This window comes from Caloenas nicobarica, chromosome 1 (genome assembly GCF_036013445.1).
Source record: "Caloenas nicobarica isolate bCalNic1 chromosome 1, bCalNic1.hap1, whole genome shotgun sequence".
NCBI classification, from domain to species: Eukaryota; Metazoa; Chordata; class Aves; order Columbiformes; family Columbidae; genus Caloenas; species Caloenas nicobarica.
In genome coordinates this window covers 54,161,469-54,179,027 of record NC_088245.1, presented here as the reverse complement: position 1 = coordinate 54,179,027, position 17,559 = coordinate 54,161,469, and the positions used below count along the sequence as shown (strand labels likewise).

Below are 17,559 nucleotides of genomic sequence, written 5' to 3'. Positions count from 1 at the left end.
ACAGTACGTACACAGTTTTGTCCTTTGTGCTCAAGGCCAAACCTAAACATATACTAAAATAAGTTCTTAAAGAGAATGACATTCGAAGCCAACATCACATACGGGAATAATCATCATCGTCTAATGTCAATTCTTCCCCTTCTGCAAGATTTTTAACGCAAAGAAATTTAATTGATATGCCCTCAGATTTGATACACTCAAGTCCGCAAATATAAAACAAAATCACTCATTGGCAGTGTCAAGAGATGAAGAAAGTACCTACATATATACTTCCCACTCCTCCTCTGAGCTATGAAGCCAATGGTAATTTTTTATTTCCCATATGCAGTAAGAGAAAAACTTCTACATAAAGCCTTCCAATGGTGATGGCATTCTACCCCACCAATAGAGGAAAACTTTAGCTAATGGCTTTAGTAACAAAGCTTGATGCTCTATTAAAGACCAGATCTGAAGTTGACTAGAATTTCAGGATCAATGGTACTTTCCCCTTAGCACTTCCAACCACCTGGGCTGCCAAGAAGAAAACAAAGCTTAAGTCTCTTCTTATAACTGCCACATCTAGCAGGAAAAACAAAGGCTAAATAGTATACTAAATATTTAATTCTACCGCTATTTCAGACACATGCATTTGTTCTCAATCACAAAAAAATTTAGATGCAAGACAAGAAGGACAGAACCCAGAAAAGGTAGAGTCGCTTTATCTTTGCTAAGATAAATTTATTCTTGTGGAGCAGTAAAGTCTACATAGGATCTGACAGACAACACACATGCGCACACACACACACACAAAAAAAGCAACAGAAAACCATAGGAGTCTTAAACACAACAACTTCGACACAGTTGACATCCAACTTCAATACAGATGACATCAAATCAGTCAAAACTCTGTCGGGAAGAATGACAAGTTTTTGAAGAGTTTCCTTTGGGAACAGATACAGCTTTGTTCCATGCCACAGCCAAATCTGATTAAAACAACTTCATGTTACAGACTCTATCATGTATGGTTTGCACCTTTTATATGGCATATCAAATAATCATATTTTGCTCTAATAAGATTAGCAATAAATCAATATTTGTCAACAATGAAGTGAAACCATTCAGAGGTAGTCATGGGCAGGGGGTTGTTATACGCCTTTTTTTTTTATAGCAACAGGCACCACTTACTGGGCTGCCTCAGGAGGATTATAACTTCACAATTCATCATCTTATTTGCTTTTTATATCATAAAACCAGAAAAGACTCTTCAGTATCACTACAGGAGGGGAGGGGGGAAGAAGGAGAGTGAGCAAGAGTTTTAGCAGTGATGTAAATCTTCACCTCTGCTCCCTTAGACTTTGCCCCTCCAAACTGCAAGCCGACTACAGGTAACAAGAAGGGGAGAATAAGCTCAGAATCATCTTGACAAAAGCTTTGTTGTATATAGTAACCAAAGAGATTTTGAAAATGCCATCCAGATGTCATGAAGACAGATAACACTGTTCATCTCTTATTCTAACAACAGAATTAAACCGAACGTCATCCTTTCCTACCAATCACTGCCGCACAGTAACTTGTAGACCTAATGATCTAACCAGTTAAGGCATGACTTCTCATACAGAGCTCCCTGGAAGCATGAAGCAATTGTAACTTGATTAGAGAAGTATAAATATATAAAACCCCACTAGTGTCAGGCTAGCCTGAAGTCAGATATCCGTGCTGCAGTAGCACACTGACAGGCTCAACCACAACACACATTCATTCTTCCAGTTCAGTTCACAACTGAAAGCAAACCCAAACCCTTTACAGGGGAGCAAGCGACAACTTATACACAGGAAATAGTGCAAGGAGTAATAGAATTTCACATCTTATGTTTAGGAGGGGATTCTATCCAGTAGTATGGGGCAACTTATGTATTTGCAGAGCCTCGCATCCTTGAAAAATCAATATGCGATGGATAAAATACATCAAACAAAAATGAGGCGGTGAATTTAAGCACAGCACATCCTAATTACCTCACCTAATCATTCTGAGAAGATTTCTACTTAATCAACCTAGATCTCATAATCGTGAAGAATTTTTTTAAAACTGCTGAACAACTTCTAAACTTAAGAAGCTAGCCTGTCAAAGATTTTAATTTATTTGGTTTTAGATATTTAGTTAATTTAATGTCGTGTGGAAGCTTTTGGCCTTCTAGAGAAACAAAAACTATTCAGGCAAACCCGCATTATCTCCGGATTGCCACAGCCTTTCCTTATTTGGCTAACGTTTTGAGATTCCAATCAGACTGCTATGAAGTTCAACATGCACAAAGCATCCATTTTGAGGAAACTTCACAGCCAGTTCCCCTTCCATTCCCCCCCTGCCCCAAGTGAAAGTTATCTCCCTCAGCACCAACCCCCCCTCTCACATACCCACACCAGAACAAAGCAATATGCATTCGGGTTTGTTTTTTTTTTACTGCTCTCCGACGCACGTAAGAGACCTATAAGAGCCCTGCTCCCCTCAAAGTTTGGCTTTCACCCTGCGGCAGGAGCCTCCGCTACAGAAAGCCTGTTATCGATACACGTTTCTATATTAGGAACAAAACACCGGTTCCCCTTAGAAACCGGAGGGAAATAGGCGATCCGCCCCTCCGCACGCACACGCGGCGGGTTTCACCGCCTCAACTGCTGCGAAACCGGGGAGCCGGGCACGGCAGGAAACTGCTGCCGGGATCCCGGGCCGGAGGCAGCCGGGGCAGCGCCCCCGAGGCGGGCCCGCCTCCCTCACCTGCCGGCCGCCACCCCTCCCTCCGCCGGGGGGCACTTGGCCCGCTCCCCCCGCCTGCCTCCCAGACAACACGGGGCCGGGCCCGCTGCCCCCGGCCCTCCCGAGGGAAGCGAGGCGAGCGGGGAAAGCGAAAGGGGGTCACCGGCACCTCCTCCCCGCACAAGGAGAGGCCCGACCGCCCCCGTCCAACGCCCGGCCTGCGGGGATGGGGCGCAGCCTCTCTGCCCCCCTCCAGCCCAGCCGGCCCGGAGCCCGGGCTGCTCCCCGCTCCGCCCGCCCGCCCCCGGGCCTGACCCCGGTCGCAGCCGCCTCCCGCCCCGCGCTCCCGGCCCCTCCCCGCCCCGACACCCCCCAGCGGAGGGGAGAGCAGCCGCCTCCGGCCCCTTCCTCCTCCACCTCCTCCTCCCGGGAGGGCACTTGGCCGGCCGGCCCCACCACCGCCCCCCCCCCCCCCCCCTTCCCCGCCTGCCCCGAGCCCCAGTCCCGCCGCCGAGCTCGGCCAGGGCCCCCTCGGCCGGCGGGAACGGCTCCGCACCGACCTGGTGGAGCGCGGTGAGCCCGTCCACATTGGCGTAGTTGATGTCGGCGCCCCGCTCCAGCAGCCGCAGCACCTCCTCGGTGTCCCCGCTGGAGCAGGCGGCCAGGAAGACGGCGCCGTCGTCAAACTTCACCTTGGTCTTTTTGCGCTTGACCACGGGCGGCTCCAGGTCGGTCTCGGAGCCGATCCAGCGCTTCAGCTGCTCGTTCCGCTTCTGCTTGGCGTCCGCCATCTTCATACCCCGCTCCCGCCTGGCCCCCTTAGCTAACGCCGCACCGAGGATAGACTATATACCGCCAGTATCCCACAGCGCACCGCGGCCCGCACTCGCCCTCGCTCGCTCACCCACCCAGATGGAGGGCGCAGGGCGGGAGGGAACCGGAGGGGCGGGACGGCGGCGGCGGCCTCGTTAGCATAACCCCGCGAGAGTACCGGCGGCGGGAAGGCGGGGCTGGGAGGAGCCGCGGTGGGGGGAACCGGAGTGGGAGGGACGGCGGGATCGGGCGGCGTCACGGGGTTGGCGGGGGCTGGCTGGGGGAGTGGCGCTGCTGCCCGTGTTGTGACGGGGGCGAGGCCGGCTCGGTTTGCCTCATCCCGGGCCCGTGAGTTCAGGAGTTCAGCCGAAGGGTCACCGGCTTCCCCCGCTCCGCCGCGGGGCGGAAATCCCCGCGGCTGCAGGGGAAGAGCCGGGCCGAGAGGCGGCCGCGGCACCACACGGCGCCCGCTGCCTGCCCGGGCCCCGCCTCGGGGGCGGTGGGGGCACCGGCCTTCTGCTGCGGCCTGGGTCTGCCAGCAGGGCCGCGAAAACGCACTCAAAAAGAGGTGAGGGCCTTGCCAGTTAAACGGCCGCCACCGAGGGGTGACCAGGGATGTACTTCTTCAGAGCAAAGGCCAAAAAGGCCAACAGCGTCCTGGCTTGTATCAGAAACAGTGTGGCCAGCAGGACTGGGGAAGTGGTCGTGCCCCTGTACTGAGCACTGGTGAGGCCCCACCTTGAATCCTGTGTTCAGTTTTGGGCCCCTCACTACAGGAAAGACATTGAGGTGCTGGAGAGAGTTCAGAGAAGAGCAATGAAGCTGGCGAAGGGTCTGGAGCACAATGATGAGGAGCAGCTGAGGGAACTGGGGCTGTTTAGCCTGGAGAAAAGGAGGCTGAGGGGAGACCTGATCGCTGTCTACAGCTACCTGAAAGGAGGTTGTAGCATGGAAGGTGTCGCTCTCTTCTCCCAAGTAGCATGCGATAGGACAAGAGGAAATGGCCTCAAGTTGCACGAGGGGAGGTTTAGATTGGATATTAGGAAAAAATTCTTCACGGAAAGGGTTGTCAGGCATTGGAACAGGCTGCCCAGGGAAGTGTGGTGGAGTCACCGTCCCTGGAGGTGTTTAAAAGACGCGTAGATGAGGTTCTTAGGGACACAGGTTAGTGACAGGTTAATGGTTGGACTCGATGATCTTGAGGGTCTTTCCTAACCAAAATTATTCTATGATCTATGATTCTATGAAGTGTGTCAGGAAAGGCAGCGGGACGGGTAGGCCTGAAACCCAGAAGCCTAAGCCAGGCTTTGGACACGTGACTCCCAGGGCCTGCAGCAACTGGAGACACGTTGCTCCTCCACCTCTTATGAGGCACCTTAGTTAAAGGTGCTGCCTGTTGCTGCCAGTGACTGCAACAGCATCAGCATTCCTGCCTGCGTTGGCAAACAGGGCAAATGCAGCTGCTTGGAGGAAAGAAGGAAACAAACAAGGTGACTTCCTGAGGGTCCCCCGTTTTGGGAAGTTAGACATGCCCACGTTAGGCCAGGTTGCTGTACAAAAGCACCATCTCCCATTTGCCACGAGACTTTAGCATGACAGTGGGAATATCCCTGTGCTTATTGTTTGTTTTAATGAAAGCAAACTTCTTTTCCATTACCTGAAAACCCGAGGTAGCTTATCCATCTTTTCTGTTGGAAGAAAACAAGTGGTTACAAAGCATAACAGCATTTGAAGATAACAGAGATTAAAATGTATTCATTTAGAGTTGTGATTTCTAGGAACCAAGCTATTATATGTAGTAATTTTTTTTCATGCACAACGTATTTTCTTCAGCTAAAAGCAACATGTATTTTGTTTTAAATTGAATCATCACTGGGGATAAAATGTGGTTTTAAATTTACTGGGAAAAAAAAAACAGACAAGTTTTGTTTTCAACTAATTATAGGAAACAAAGTGTAGTTTGAGAGGATCACCAAACCTCATACACTTCAAATTTTGCATGGTTTGTTCTTTTCTAATTATAATGTCTCCTTCATACGTTGGGCAGTCTCACAGCCTACTCAGACTTCTTATTTCCATTTTTATTGATAAAAATGTCAGCAGCATTTCGCAAGAAGTAGGAGTCATAAGGTACCTGCAGCAATGTTTTGTATTCAGTGTCTTTCAGAACAGATTTTCATCTGGAGATGTTTGTATAGTATCCATCACGTTACTCATACATGAGACACAGCACAATGTGATTATGAACGAAAGATGACATCTTGTACTCCAGATGAGAGATTTGCCAGAGAAGGGTTTGCAGTCCCAAGTAGGTGGATGAATGATTACCCAGCACCTAATTTATACCTTCTCATTGACAGCCTTTGTGACTACCCAGAGGTACATCTTAGGCTCCTGGGTTTGAAAGCGTGGCTGGCTGTGCGTGGTGCACTTCAGAAGCAGTTTTTGCAGTGTTCATTGCTCACAGGGATGACTGAGTTGTGCTTTGGCATAGCGCTGGTACCATCGGCCCAGTGTGGACAGTCACCAGCCGGGAGCTTGGCAGCATCTACTGACTCACGCCTGAGGAGGGGATTTGTGCAGGCTCCAGCCGCCTGCTGTGGTCTTGTCCTTGTGGGCAAACTTTCTTGGGGACAGACTCTGAGTCCAGTGCCATTTCCCAAGGAGCTGAAAACTATAGCCCAGGAGAAGGTAACGCAAGAGAAGAGCTGCGTCCTCCTTCCCTAGATATCTCTGGTATTTTGCATGTACCCTTGCCAATACACTGCTTCTCTCTTTCTTCAGTTGACTGGCTGAAAATTTGACTCATCAAAGACACCACATAGCTGAAGAATGTAATACACTGATTTCAGCAAGCAATATTTAAATCAAGTGTTTTGTTGCAGAGTAATTCTAGGCAAATTGATAGGCACTTATTCAAAATGCCCTCTCAGGAATTTAATTGTTATGGAGCATTTTTTTAAGGTTTCCATCAGGAGATGGACTCCAGTCCTCTCTCCTCGACTTTATTCTTCCATCTCAGCTTTTTCTTTCTGGTCATGGATCCTTATTTAACACCTTCAGCTCACTCTCCTTGGCTTGCTAGCAAATTCTCCAGGTCAGAAAGCACAACTCTTTCTGTTCTTAAGTATCTCACAGTCTGTTTTTAAAGACCAGATCTAATACTTCCTTATTGTTCCTTTATCCAAGGCTTTTTTCACTGATTCAGCTCCAGCTTTTCAGAGAACTTGAACAAATACCTTTCCTTACTCTGCAGTTATTTGTATGTTCTGTAGTCTTGACTTTATTTTTCCTTGACTTTCCATTTTCAATATTTTTTGGGTTGCACCTGATTGGGGAGTTACGTTTGAGGCCTTTTACAGACCGCACAGACAACATATAAATTATTCACATGCAGCCAGCTGAAATTCAGTTATTCCATATATATGGGGTATATATGCCTTTCCTAGATAGCTGTATGCTCTGCAGTAAATTATATGTGGCCCTTGAATTTGATCTAGCAAAGCATTTGTTCTTCCTTAAGCAAAAGCTAGAGCTGTCATTCATGTAAACTCTGCAGTTCACATTTTCTGTATTCAACAAAATCAAGCCACACTTCAGAGCAAGAAGGGAATAATGGTAAGAGTAATAATAATAACAACAACTTGGTTTTAATTTCCATATTTTTCCTATTTCATATCTTGCCTAAAAGTTTATAACTCCTACAGCAAAGGCATACTGGGCCATATTCTTTACTCCATCATACTAGTTTGATATCGTTCAATTTTATTGTAAAATCAGTGTAGCTGAGAGGAGATGAGACCATCTACAGCTTCTAATTCAGTGCTAATTGAGATAAACACATACAATTACCAATAATATTTGCAGTAGAAATCTGATGTTCTCATCCATTTATTTACCTAAGCATGGAGGATGAAATTAATCTGTGCAGAGGATTAGACCAAACCCTATATTTTAAGGCTCACTTTGAAAACCATATTGAAAGTGAGTATAAAATTTGTCCTAAAACAGTCACTACTGCAATACAGTATCACAAGATTGAATTAGATAACTGCATAAGCTTGCACATGTGTTTACAATAATAATAGTATGCTAACAAGTGTCACTTCTCATTTTAGGTACTTGATGTATGCAACTTAAGGACAGACTAAGCAGACCTAGTTTTATCAGGCTGTTTTGATGTATCTCTACCAGACTCTACCAACACACTAGATGTGCTGTAAAATCCTTTGTTTGCCTGCATATACATATCCCTAAAGGTGATTGAGTATGTAATTTTCCACATACAAATAATAGCACTGAATTCAGTAGGACTACTTTTCTCTAGAGATAACCATGTAAACCTTTGCACAGAAAGCATCTATGCATTTATATATTTTCTGTTAATTTAGTGGCAGGCTTCAAGTGATCAATAAAATGATTTAGCAATGAGATTGTTATCAGTGTGCTTTCTGGATTTCCATTTTTTCTTAAAAACATTACGCTATTGTTCAAAGGTATTTCATGCAGGCTTCTGGACCACAGAAGTACACAGATGAAGCTTTTGCACTGCCCAAAATAGTCAGCTTCTGGGATGTAGAATTTTTTTGTTCTGACCTCCTAAGGATAATTGTTGTCTTGTCTTTCATCTTGAACAGCAATAGACACAGTGTGGCTTCTAAGAATTTTGTTCTAACATTTTTCTCTCCCCAGTGAAGAAAACTAATATATCAAGGTTCATTTCTTCAAGTCCAGCTCTGGGAAAAATGGATAATTTGAAGAGATAGTGACGAATACTGTATATATTGACACAATACTTTCTAATAAATCTTCCAGGTTTTTATAAAGAATCATGGATTGTAAAAGGAGAGATGGGATAAGAAAATATAAAAGCCTTTTTCAACATGAAAAGGTCATGACAGAGATACTTATCATAAGAATAAAGCATTTCTTTCATTTTTTAATTTGATAGTCATAGGCCTTTCTATTTTTAAATCTGTTGTATTCTCTACTCTGATTGTGTGACAAACCCACACAAGCAGCAGTGAAAACTCTGGTACATTCCTTATCCAGAAAAAAGAGACAAGAAGACTATATGCAAAGTGCTATCGAAATTTTGAAGTAAATTATATAAGAAGCAAACCTCTCACTCTTTGGTTTTGTCAGTTCTGAGTAAGATTCTTACACACAAACTCCACATTTCAAGGTGGGCTACTTTTTGGTGCTGCATAATCCTGAGTCACCAAACTAAAACTACCATAGCAACCAGGGCACGTATTTTTAAACTATGCGGTTCTGAATCAGATTTGCAATAGTGATTCTCCCAGCGTCTTTCATGAGCTTTCCACAGATTGCTGTCTCTGTATTCTTGGATGGCAATGCAAGCTAACATTTAAACTTGATTCTCTGAGATACTTCTACGTGTACCCATCTGTTAAACCAGCTTTTGGTCGACTGACAATTTCAACGATGCATGGGTTAAGCTAAAAATAGTTGTCTTGGCTAGTAAAAAGTAGCACCATGTCCTTTAGAAATAGGGAAATACGCTTATTTATAAAATTGACTTTATAAAACCATTCTTATTGTCAACTAAATTTCATGTTTTGCCTAGTCCCTCCATGCAAAAACAGAACTGAGCCATACGTCATGTAACAGCAATACAGGTTTGTATTCAGCCTCTGCAGTCCTGGGAATGCTGCATGTGTATGGATGCAGACATGATGTTAGACACTCTGCCATGACAGTTGTCCATTTTGGCCTCTTGCTGCTAAGAACAAGTATTTTTGCTTTACTCTGATGTCCACGAGGCCACCTAATCTCACAGTAGCTTTTGTGAACCTCTGTTCAGCATTTCTGCTGGTAAAGTGTTTCTTTTCCACTATTGTGTGTGGCTGGAGTCAAGGAGTGTACTGTCGAATGAAATACCGAGGGAGGAAGGGAATGACCTGTCCCTCTGAAATGCAGGCGAGATGTTCCCTGTGAGCCGCATTCTGAATACATCACAGCTGAGAAACATACTTACAGGGCTGCAGGAGGATGATTTGGACAAAGAGAAAAGAAAGACACCCTTTTCTAGCTTCTCACTCACAATGCAAATATACAGATAGTCAAAGGTTATTGACAGCTGTGACACTTCGATTTCTGCCTTCCTGCTGCTAGAAGACATGTGAATTTCCTTTTTAAATATTTGGTTTGGTATGTGAAAGTGTCCTTTCTCTAACTTGGAGTTTAAAAATACTAAAATTACTGCATGGCTGAACAATTGGCTTGGATTTTGGGTATCCAGGAGTGTGCTCTGCTGTTCCCAGTGCCTACAGGCTCTGTTTTTACGAGCCAGCAGAGCATATGACATAACTGCGCTCTCATATCATGTTTACACTTAGCAATGTAGCAACGTAAGTAACACACCTTTATCACTAACAAAAATAATGTCATCCTTTAGCCTATTCAGACAGCCATTAAAAGGAAAACCAAGTGGTTTTCCTTAAAAAAAGAACTGGCTGATATAGTGATGCTTATTTATAAGGATATTCCTAAAGACCTGTTTCCCTGAATACAACAGAAACAAGCAACTGAAAGCAGTTTCCTTGCTTAGAAATCACTTTTTCTAGTAGTTCAGTGTCCTAACAAACACTTGCGATGTTGCTTTTCTGTCCCCTGTATTTGTTACTAGCCCTGTGTTTGCTATGTAGAGTTACTTCTCCTGTAGGTAACTCCTCAGGCTACAGGTTAACTGATCAGACTTCATCCCAAACCATCGGATCACTCCTTTGGTGGCCTCCTATTGTTCCTTAGCACGAGGCCATTAAGAAATTGAATTGCTTCATCCTGTCAGTTCAAAAGAAGAGTGACTTAATTGAGACAATTAATCCGAAGCAACATTAATCTGCAGCAACCACTAATGTAATGCTAACGTACTCTAGAAGCTTTAATGTCTGTATCATGAATGCACAGAGATGTACACTTCAGAATCTTCTTAAATGGTTTCTGGTTCAACAGGTTTATGACTTTCAGCCCTCATCTGATGAAATCACATTTCCTAACCATTCCTAAATTGGCTTGATGTCCTGCAAATCCGTCTTTCACTCACCACGATAACTCAAAAGGCCCCGTTGAGAAGGGAACCGTAAAAGTCCTTTTCCTTTAGCAGATGCTTAAAGTAACTCAAAGCCAGCTTCTTTCCCACCAAAGCATTATTTAGTCACTTAGTGTAAGATGAGGAAAAGGCCGCAACCTCTAGATCTTGGCGAAAATTTTCTCTTCCCCTAAACATTTTGGATTTACGACACAGCCTCTTCGGCTGAGAGAAACTTATCTCTTCAGCATTTTCTAAGAGGCGTAGGCTGTTTCGCTAGATAATGGAGGCATCCAGGAAGGTTACTGCCATGGAAAGGGCCAGTCTTCCTTTCTTTGTACTGCCCATTCCCTACCCCTGGATGCACAGACACCATTCCCAGTCTTTTCCCAGGCTTTGGTGTTCATTTGACACCTGAGCAAGTTGTCTGCACTGGCAGACTATTTACTTAATGGCTTGGCTACTTTTCTGCTGGTCTGGCAAACTCAGGAGACTCATCAGAGGGTGACAGGAGATAGGAATGTGTGGCCAGGCCTGAGGAAGGACAGAGTTGCTCTCCTCAGAAGCCAGGACACATTATGTAGGCTCAACCATCCCACTAAATCTCCCTCGTAGTTCAAGCTGTGACCATGAAGTCATTATCTTTCCTCTCTGGGAAGGTTTCTCTAATAGTTTGGTGTCCTTTGGGCCTGGATTCTGGCTCATGGAAAATAAATCACCTAACTAGAGTAAGGCAAGCAAGAACTGCCAAGTTAATTTTACCCACCATTTTGTCTTCTCCATGGAGGTAATGTATCTGTCTTCATTTCACTTTATGTTCGTTTCCACGTGGCAGCTCTCAAGCAGGATTCTGTGCAAACACAGCAGTGAGCAGAGGGATAGATAATTTTCATATTAAATAATAAAAATAACTTCCTCATTCTTGGCAGTCTTCATTTTAAAAAGCAACAATCTTGAGAGGACACCGTTGACACACACTCAGTCCTGGGAGTCCAGCAACAGTGGCGTGAAGCAAGCCAGGACCCCAACTCAAACTCACGCCCAGCCACAACCTGGCGATGCTGATGTTCATCTCCCATGTCCACCTGCCTCTTCCTCTCAGGTGTGTTTGGGTCGTGGTCGCTTCCCTGCGTGCAATACTGGTATAGCTCCTTCTCTGTGATTATGAAACAGTCACAGGTTACTTTTAGTTCAAGCACTAATTGAGATGTAAAACACTGATTTTGCTGAGATCAGACACTTGGCTCCAGGTTGCATTAAGCATTCCCTGATTTGTAGTTTTATTTATGTGCACTTTGTTGCTCTCTGTCTTTAATAGAACAGGCTCAAGAAAGTAAAGGCTGGTCCTAGAAAAGTCCTACATTATATTTATTTTAAGACAAATGAGTGGGTAGATAGATGTGAAATGACATTTCAACTAGATTAATAACAGTAAAATTAACTTTCTACTTCTGTATATTATTAAAGATACAATTTTGAAATTGAATTGATTTGATTATTTTTATTATTAACATTTTGATTACTTATTTAGGACACTGAGCTGATAGGCAGAAAAACTAATAGGAAGTCAGACCATTTCTGGCTCTGCATCTGATTTTATATGGGATAAATAAGACAAAGTTCTTAATTCTGCATTGCTGACCTCAGTTTGTATTTAAACCTCAAGAGCTGAATAAAGAATTTTGATCACATTAGTTAGTATCTTTCCACTCCTAGTCTTCACAATTTAAGATGTAAAAGATTTGAAATAAAGCCTTAATAAAGATATAAAAGTCTGCTGGAGATAAAGCATCCAATGCTACAGCTTCTTCTGCAGTGGGAATTTTGACTGAGCAGGGAGCGCTCTGAAAAACACTCTCTTGTCTGTTAGAAAGCACTGAAGTGATTTTTGTGCTGTAATGTCTGCGTTATAGTTCTGTGTGCTCCTATACTTGAAAAACTTAGGTTTTGCATAATCTTGAAATTGTACATAATATTACATCTTACGATCTTAAAAAATCACAGTTACAGAAAAATAAATGTCAAACAATTACTTCAGAAGGGGAAAGGTCTGGCCCTACTCCCTCTTTGCATTTAGATAAGATTGGAGAAGAGGCCTAACTACTATAGAAAAGGAAACTGTAAAAAAATTAATAGCTTGAAGAACCATTCCAATGTCTTCCTCTGTAAAAAAATAGCTAATCCATACTTAAAATTCAAAATCCATGTCACTGCTTCTCTGCATTGCATATTTTGGAAGATTCTTACCTTCAAAGAGACACCAGGCAGTTCCCCACACAAAACAGTAATATCCTGCAACCATATCCTGCATACAATCGCTGTCATATAACATTCACACTTCTCTGCAGCAGCAGTAAACACAAAGGAAAATACGTTTCTTAATATTTTATGCCCCAAATATACGCAGTTGTTTGAATGACAATTTCTTTTAGAAGTATAATAATTGTATAGGTGATACATACATAGATCACGTAAGACACTTGCTCTGTCTAGAGAATGTCTCGATGCATTAATTTATTTTTATTTAAGACAGTCAAGGCTCCATTTAGGAGCTCCTGCTTGTCTTAGTGAGTTTGTATTGGCTCCCACTAATACCCCACAGAATCCCAGTGGAGTTAGTTATGCAAGTAAGTGATTTCCAGTATAAGTTCCAAAATCTGAAATTTAATTATGTGTTAACTTATGATGGGCTTATACAACACACAGACAACATCCAATCTCACTATTTATTCAAGTCAAACATATTATAGCAGATGTGGAATCGCATTCCCCTGTTATATAAGTTTCCCATGGATTCACACTTCAGCTTTAGGGAGGAGATAAGGATCGGTCCTCAAAGAAGCAATTACCACATGTGGTCATCATACATAGAGAGATAAAGCTAAATAGAACATAAAGTGTGCCGTTTGCACATACAGTGTTAAAGAGCTCCATACCATAATGAAAACATAGGTAAACAAAACCAGGCAGTAACCTAGAAACAAAAGCGCAAAAGTCTCTCTTTCTATCACATGCCTGAAAGCGTTTGTGATCAGATCCTGCCAGAGCTGCTCACATTGTACAGTACTTGTGAGCAGTTCCACTGAGGCACTAGGGTTTTAGAAACAGTTTGGAAGTTAATAAATGCTTCATTTGCTTTGAAAACTGCCATAAAATAGGCACCATTTAGATTCAGTCTTTGCTTTAATGATTGCAGTGTACAGGACCTTTGTTAGATTTGTGTTACCTGGCTTGGGTATGAGCTATGCAAGCACAGAGCTCAGCCTAAGCTGCAAAATTCTGGTAGTCTAAATTAAATCTAGCCTAACTTAGTTTACACTTGAGCTTTATGCAGCTCCGGTTACACTACTACTAGTGGCCAAGCTAGATAATTTTAAGGTAGCTCAAGTGCATCTTTCTGGCATCTTCTGTATCTGTTGATGTTTCATCTGCTGGCATGGAAGTTACACAGGATCAAATCATCAGCTGATATAAACTTATTGTAACTACACTGGATAAAGGCCTGAACTTCAAAGTTTAGTACTTTAGGTATAAGATTTGAGTTTCACTTATAGAAATAGATGTTTTGAGAAAGTCCAGACTAACTCTACTGAAACAGAGACACTTAATTCACAGACGTGTGCTTGAGACTAGAATTGCATTGATACACAAACATAATGAAATACAGTTTCTGTGCCTCACCTAAATGACATGGTGAACATAGGTAATGTTCTCAGGTAAGCTAGAAACAACTTTTAGATGAGAGAAGTTTAGTGGAAACCTTTCTGCCTTGGTCCCCTCTGACCCACACAGTAGTTTTCTGTTTATCTACGTGTCATGAGGGATGCTGCTCAACATCTGGGTAGACATTTGAGAAATCTGCGCATTCTGTCTGCATTTAGCATTGAAATTTACTCTGTACACTGAAAGTTAGTATAGGTTTACACAGTATGTCTAACTGAGCAAGTATAGAGAGAGGTGGATTTGGTTTGTCTGTGCTCCAAGCTGCTGTGTATCTTGTCTGGAGAGAAAAGAGCTCTTCCCTTCAGGTAATGTAGGTGTACAGCTCCTAGGCCAAAGCTGTCCTGTTTCTGCCCAGCTTGGAGCACTAGTGAAACAGGCTGCTGTCTGTCTGTCTGCACCTGTCCACATAGACTGTTGTGACGGGACATGGGTGTCGCAAGCCTCATAGTGAGGCCCCAGGCTGGAGTCTGGGTGGAGGCAGGAGCCATGTGATGTAATTAAGGCAATCTGAAATCAAGAACCAGAGACATATAGTACTCATTAGCCTAACAGAGCAAGGCAAGCATATGGTTGGAGATAGGGTTTGGCACCAAGAAGCCAGGGAGCTTGCACACACCTTGACAAGAGCGTAGCTAAACTTCGGATGGAACAAGGGAGTGCAATTCATAAGGTAGGTCCAGGAGAAGGAGCAGACAGAGCAGCAGCAAGGACAGACAGCCTGGGCCAGAACTACGACTGAAGTGGTGGCAGATGTGAGCTGTATCCTGGCTGGTGAAATCAGAGACAAGAACAGAGACCACACCTAGAGGCAAGGCTCAGAACAGAGTTCAAGCCACTGTACTTGTTCTCAGGACATCTTTTGTGCACACACCTATCTACCAACATCTAATGACATCTGTCTGCTGGCTATAGCACCTGTTTTTGAAGCCAGGTCTAGTTCCTGAGGGCACAGCACCCAATGACTGGGTGCTGGAGGGAAGAGTCATCTTCCTTGGCTAGTCATTGCGTAGTCATGCCTAGAAGGGACTGCATTTATTAATTTTAATGAAGTTAGAGCAGGACTGTAGAGAAATCTGTGGAACATTTGTTTCCACACAATGTTAATCAATATAATGAGGTGCAATCATGTAATCAGTCCCATTGAAAGCTATAATGCCTAGTAGGTATGCATATGCTTACATGTACACTTATTAAGTAAGCATATACTTACTAAGGCCTCAACTTCAATATAAGCAGGAGCCTTAATTTTTAAGAGGATGAAAGGATGTAATAAACAGTGGACCTGGGCTTTTCAGTACCCGTAGGGCTGAAGATGGTGCAAGAGGACGGGTTAGCTTTCTGGCATGTGTGTCAGTCATTAAAATAAAACATTTTGCTGCAGAGGTGTGTACATCTTTGCACAGTGCCTGTGAAATAACTGCCAGGAGATTAATGCTATATAAATTACAATGTTTATATTAATCTAACAAAAGAGATAGAACAACAATTACGTCTGTAGCACTCATCACTCTCGTGCAGTGCAACAGAACTGGATAGGAGTCTTTTTCCCTTGGTGCATCTGCTTCTATCTGGAGAGCTGTTAAACTTATTAATACATATACATGCGAGAAGCTGGGATTCTGCCAAAGTGCCGTGTGATACTATGCCAGCTTTTGATTGTTCAAAACCAAAAGGTTTTGGCCTTTGCTGTTTAGGCAGTGCACCAGTTCATCCCCAGCTTACCTTTAGACTTCTAAACTATTAGTAAGACTAACTACTGTCAGCAGTGAGATGAGTTTTTCAGGATGGGATGTTCTTAGATAACTCTAAACGTACATGACAAATCCTAAGTAAAGGGAATTAGCCTGCGTGCTGAATTATCCACATGTACTTGTTTCTGTCAGATACCTTCTTCAAACAGAATTTTCTTCTTCCAGTGACATACTTAAGATTGTAAAATGCACTCACAGTAACTTATCTTCTGGATTTGTTGACAGTGATCTTCATTTATCCCAGAAAAAAAAACCCCAAACCAAAAACCAAACAAACCCACAACAATTACAAATAGTTTTCATACTTCTTGCATATTAGATAAGGAAGTGAAAAAGATGTCATATCTTACAATATGTTTAGGTTATGTATCAAAAGCAAATGTGAGGTTTCCAATGCTTTGTGTTTTTCAGATTACTTCATCATGTCACAGTAAACAGAAATAATCATGTATTAACCTTGCTGTAGCTGGAAGGTTTGGCAGGTCTTTTCTTTTTGAAGCAGGTGCTCTTCTGTTTGCTGTTTATCAAGTAGTTTAAAAAGCAAACATTTCCAAAGCTTTAGGATTATTTTCCTCTGGTTCTACAACCTAAAATTCTATTGCGTCAGATTTAAGAATCACATGGGTTTCTCATGAAATAACCATGTTTATTTCAAATTCCGTGCTGTACAAAAATAATTGATTTTCCATAATTTTTAATGCATTAAAATGCATTAATTCACTATTTTAAAGCACTTTTATATTCTAGAGGTCCAAATTCTGTTGACGGGAGGCTTAATTCTCTTTTGCTATGTATTAGAGAATGTTTCCACAATCTGAGTTCAGTCATCAAAGTTTGGTGATCAGAGTTGACCTCTGTAAAGCTCTTTCTCTTCCCACTGACTGTGGAGTCCAAGGAGACTGCTCTCCTAAGATGGGTGCCTGAAGCCAGGCAGCATTAATATCCCCCACTTCACGCTCATTTAGACTGGCAAAACGTATGTGCAAAGTGGAATGAAAAGATTGGGCTTCTGGTGAGATGATTTTAAACACTCCTGTTCCATTGTCTTTGCACACCTGTAAATGGCTGGACAGTCAATCAAGCTGCTTCAATTACACCTCAGCCTGTATAATCCCATTAACTATACGTGACTGATATGAGCAAAGGAAGCAGAATCCAAAACGAGACTTACCTCGCAGAGCAACTGCCTGTAGGAAGTAATTATTATTCACAGCTTTAGTTCCAGCTCTTGGATTTCCACAGCTTTCACTGTTGATCCCACACTTTGTAGATCTGTTTTGGAAATTTCTGATGTTACAGAACCTGATTCCCTGCTCAATACTGAGTAGTCAGGTGCACACTGCTGTATGTTAGCACCGTGGTCACATCTACGTTAAGAAGGAATTCAATGCAACAGGAACAGAGCAGCAGTTGGAAATGGCTGGCACTGGGTCCTACATTTGTATTCTGTCTGTATGGGCACTTTACCTTAGGTCAAATTTACTGTGATGC

At 43.1% G+C, this 17,559-nt stretch overlaps 1 protein-coding gene across 9 annotated transcripts in view; it reads right to left on the bottom strand.

The window, feature by feature from the left end:
- Positions 1 to 3,664, bottom strand: part of PPP1R12A (protein phosphatase 1 regulatory subunit 12A) — a 118,686-nt gene extending 115,022 nt beyond the window's left edge. For all 9 annotated transcript variants that reach the window (XM_065631511.1, XM_065631518.1, XM_065631544.1 and 6 more), the window contains exon 1: positions 3,288 to 3,664. In XM_065631511.1, the coding sequence (XP_065487583.1) occupies positions 3,288 to 3,524 (237 nt within the window). In that variant the 5' untranslated portion in view covers positions 3,525 to 3,664. The remainder of the gene's footprint in view (positions 1 to 3,287) is intronic.
- Positions 3,665 to 17,559: the final 13,895 nt, after the last annotated feature.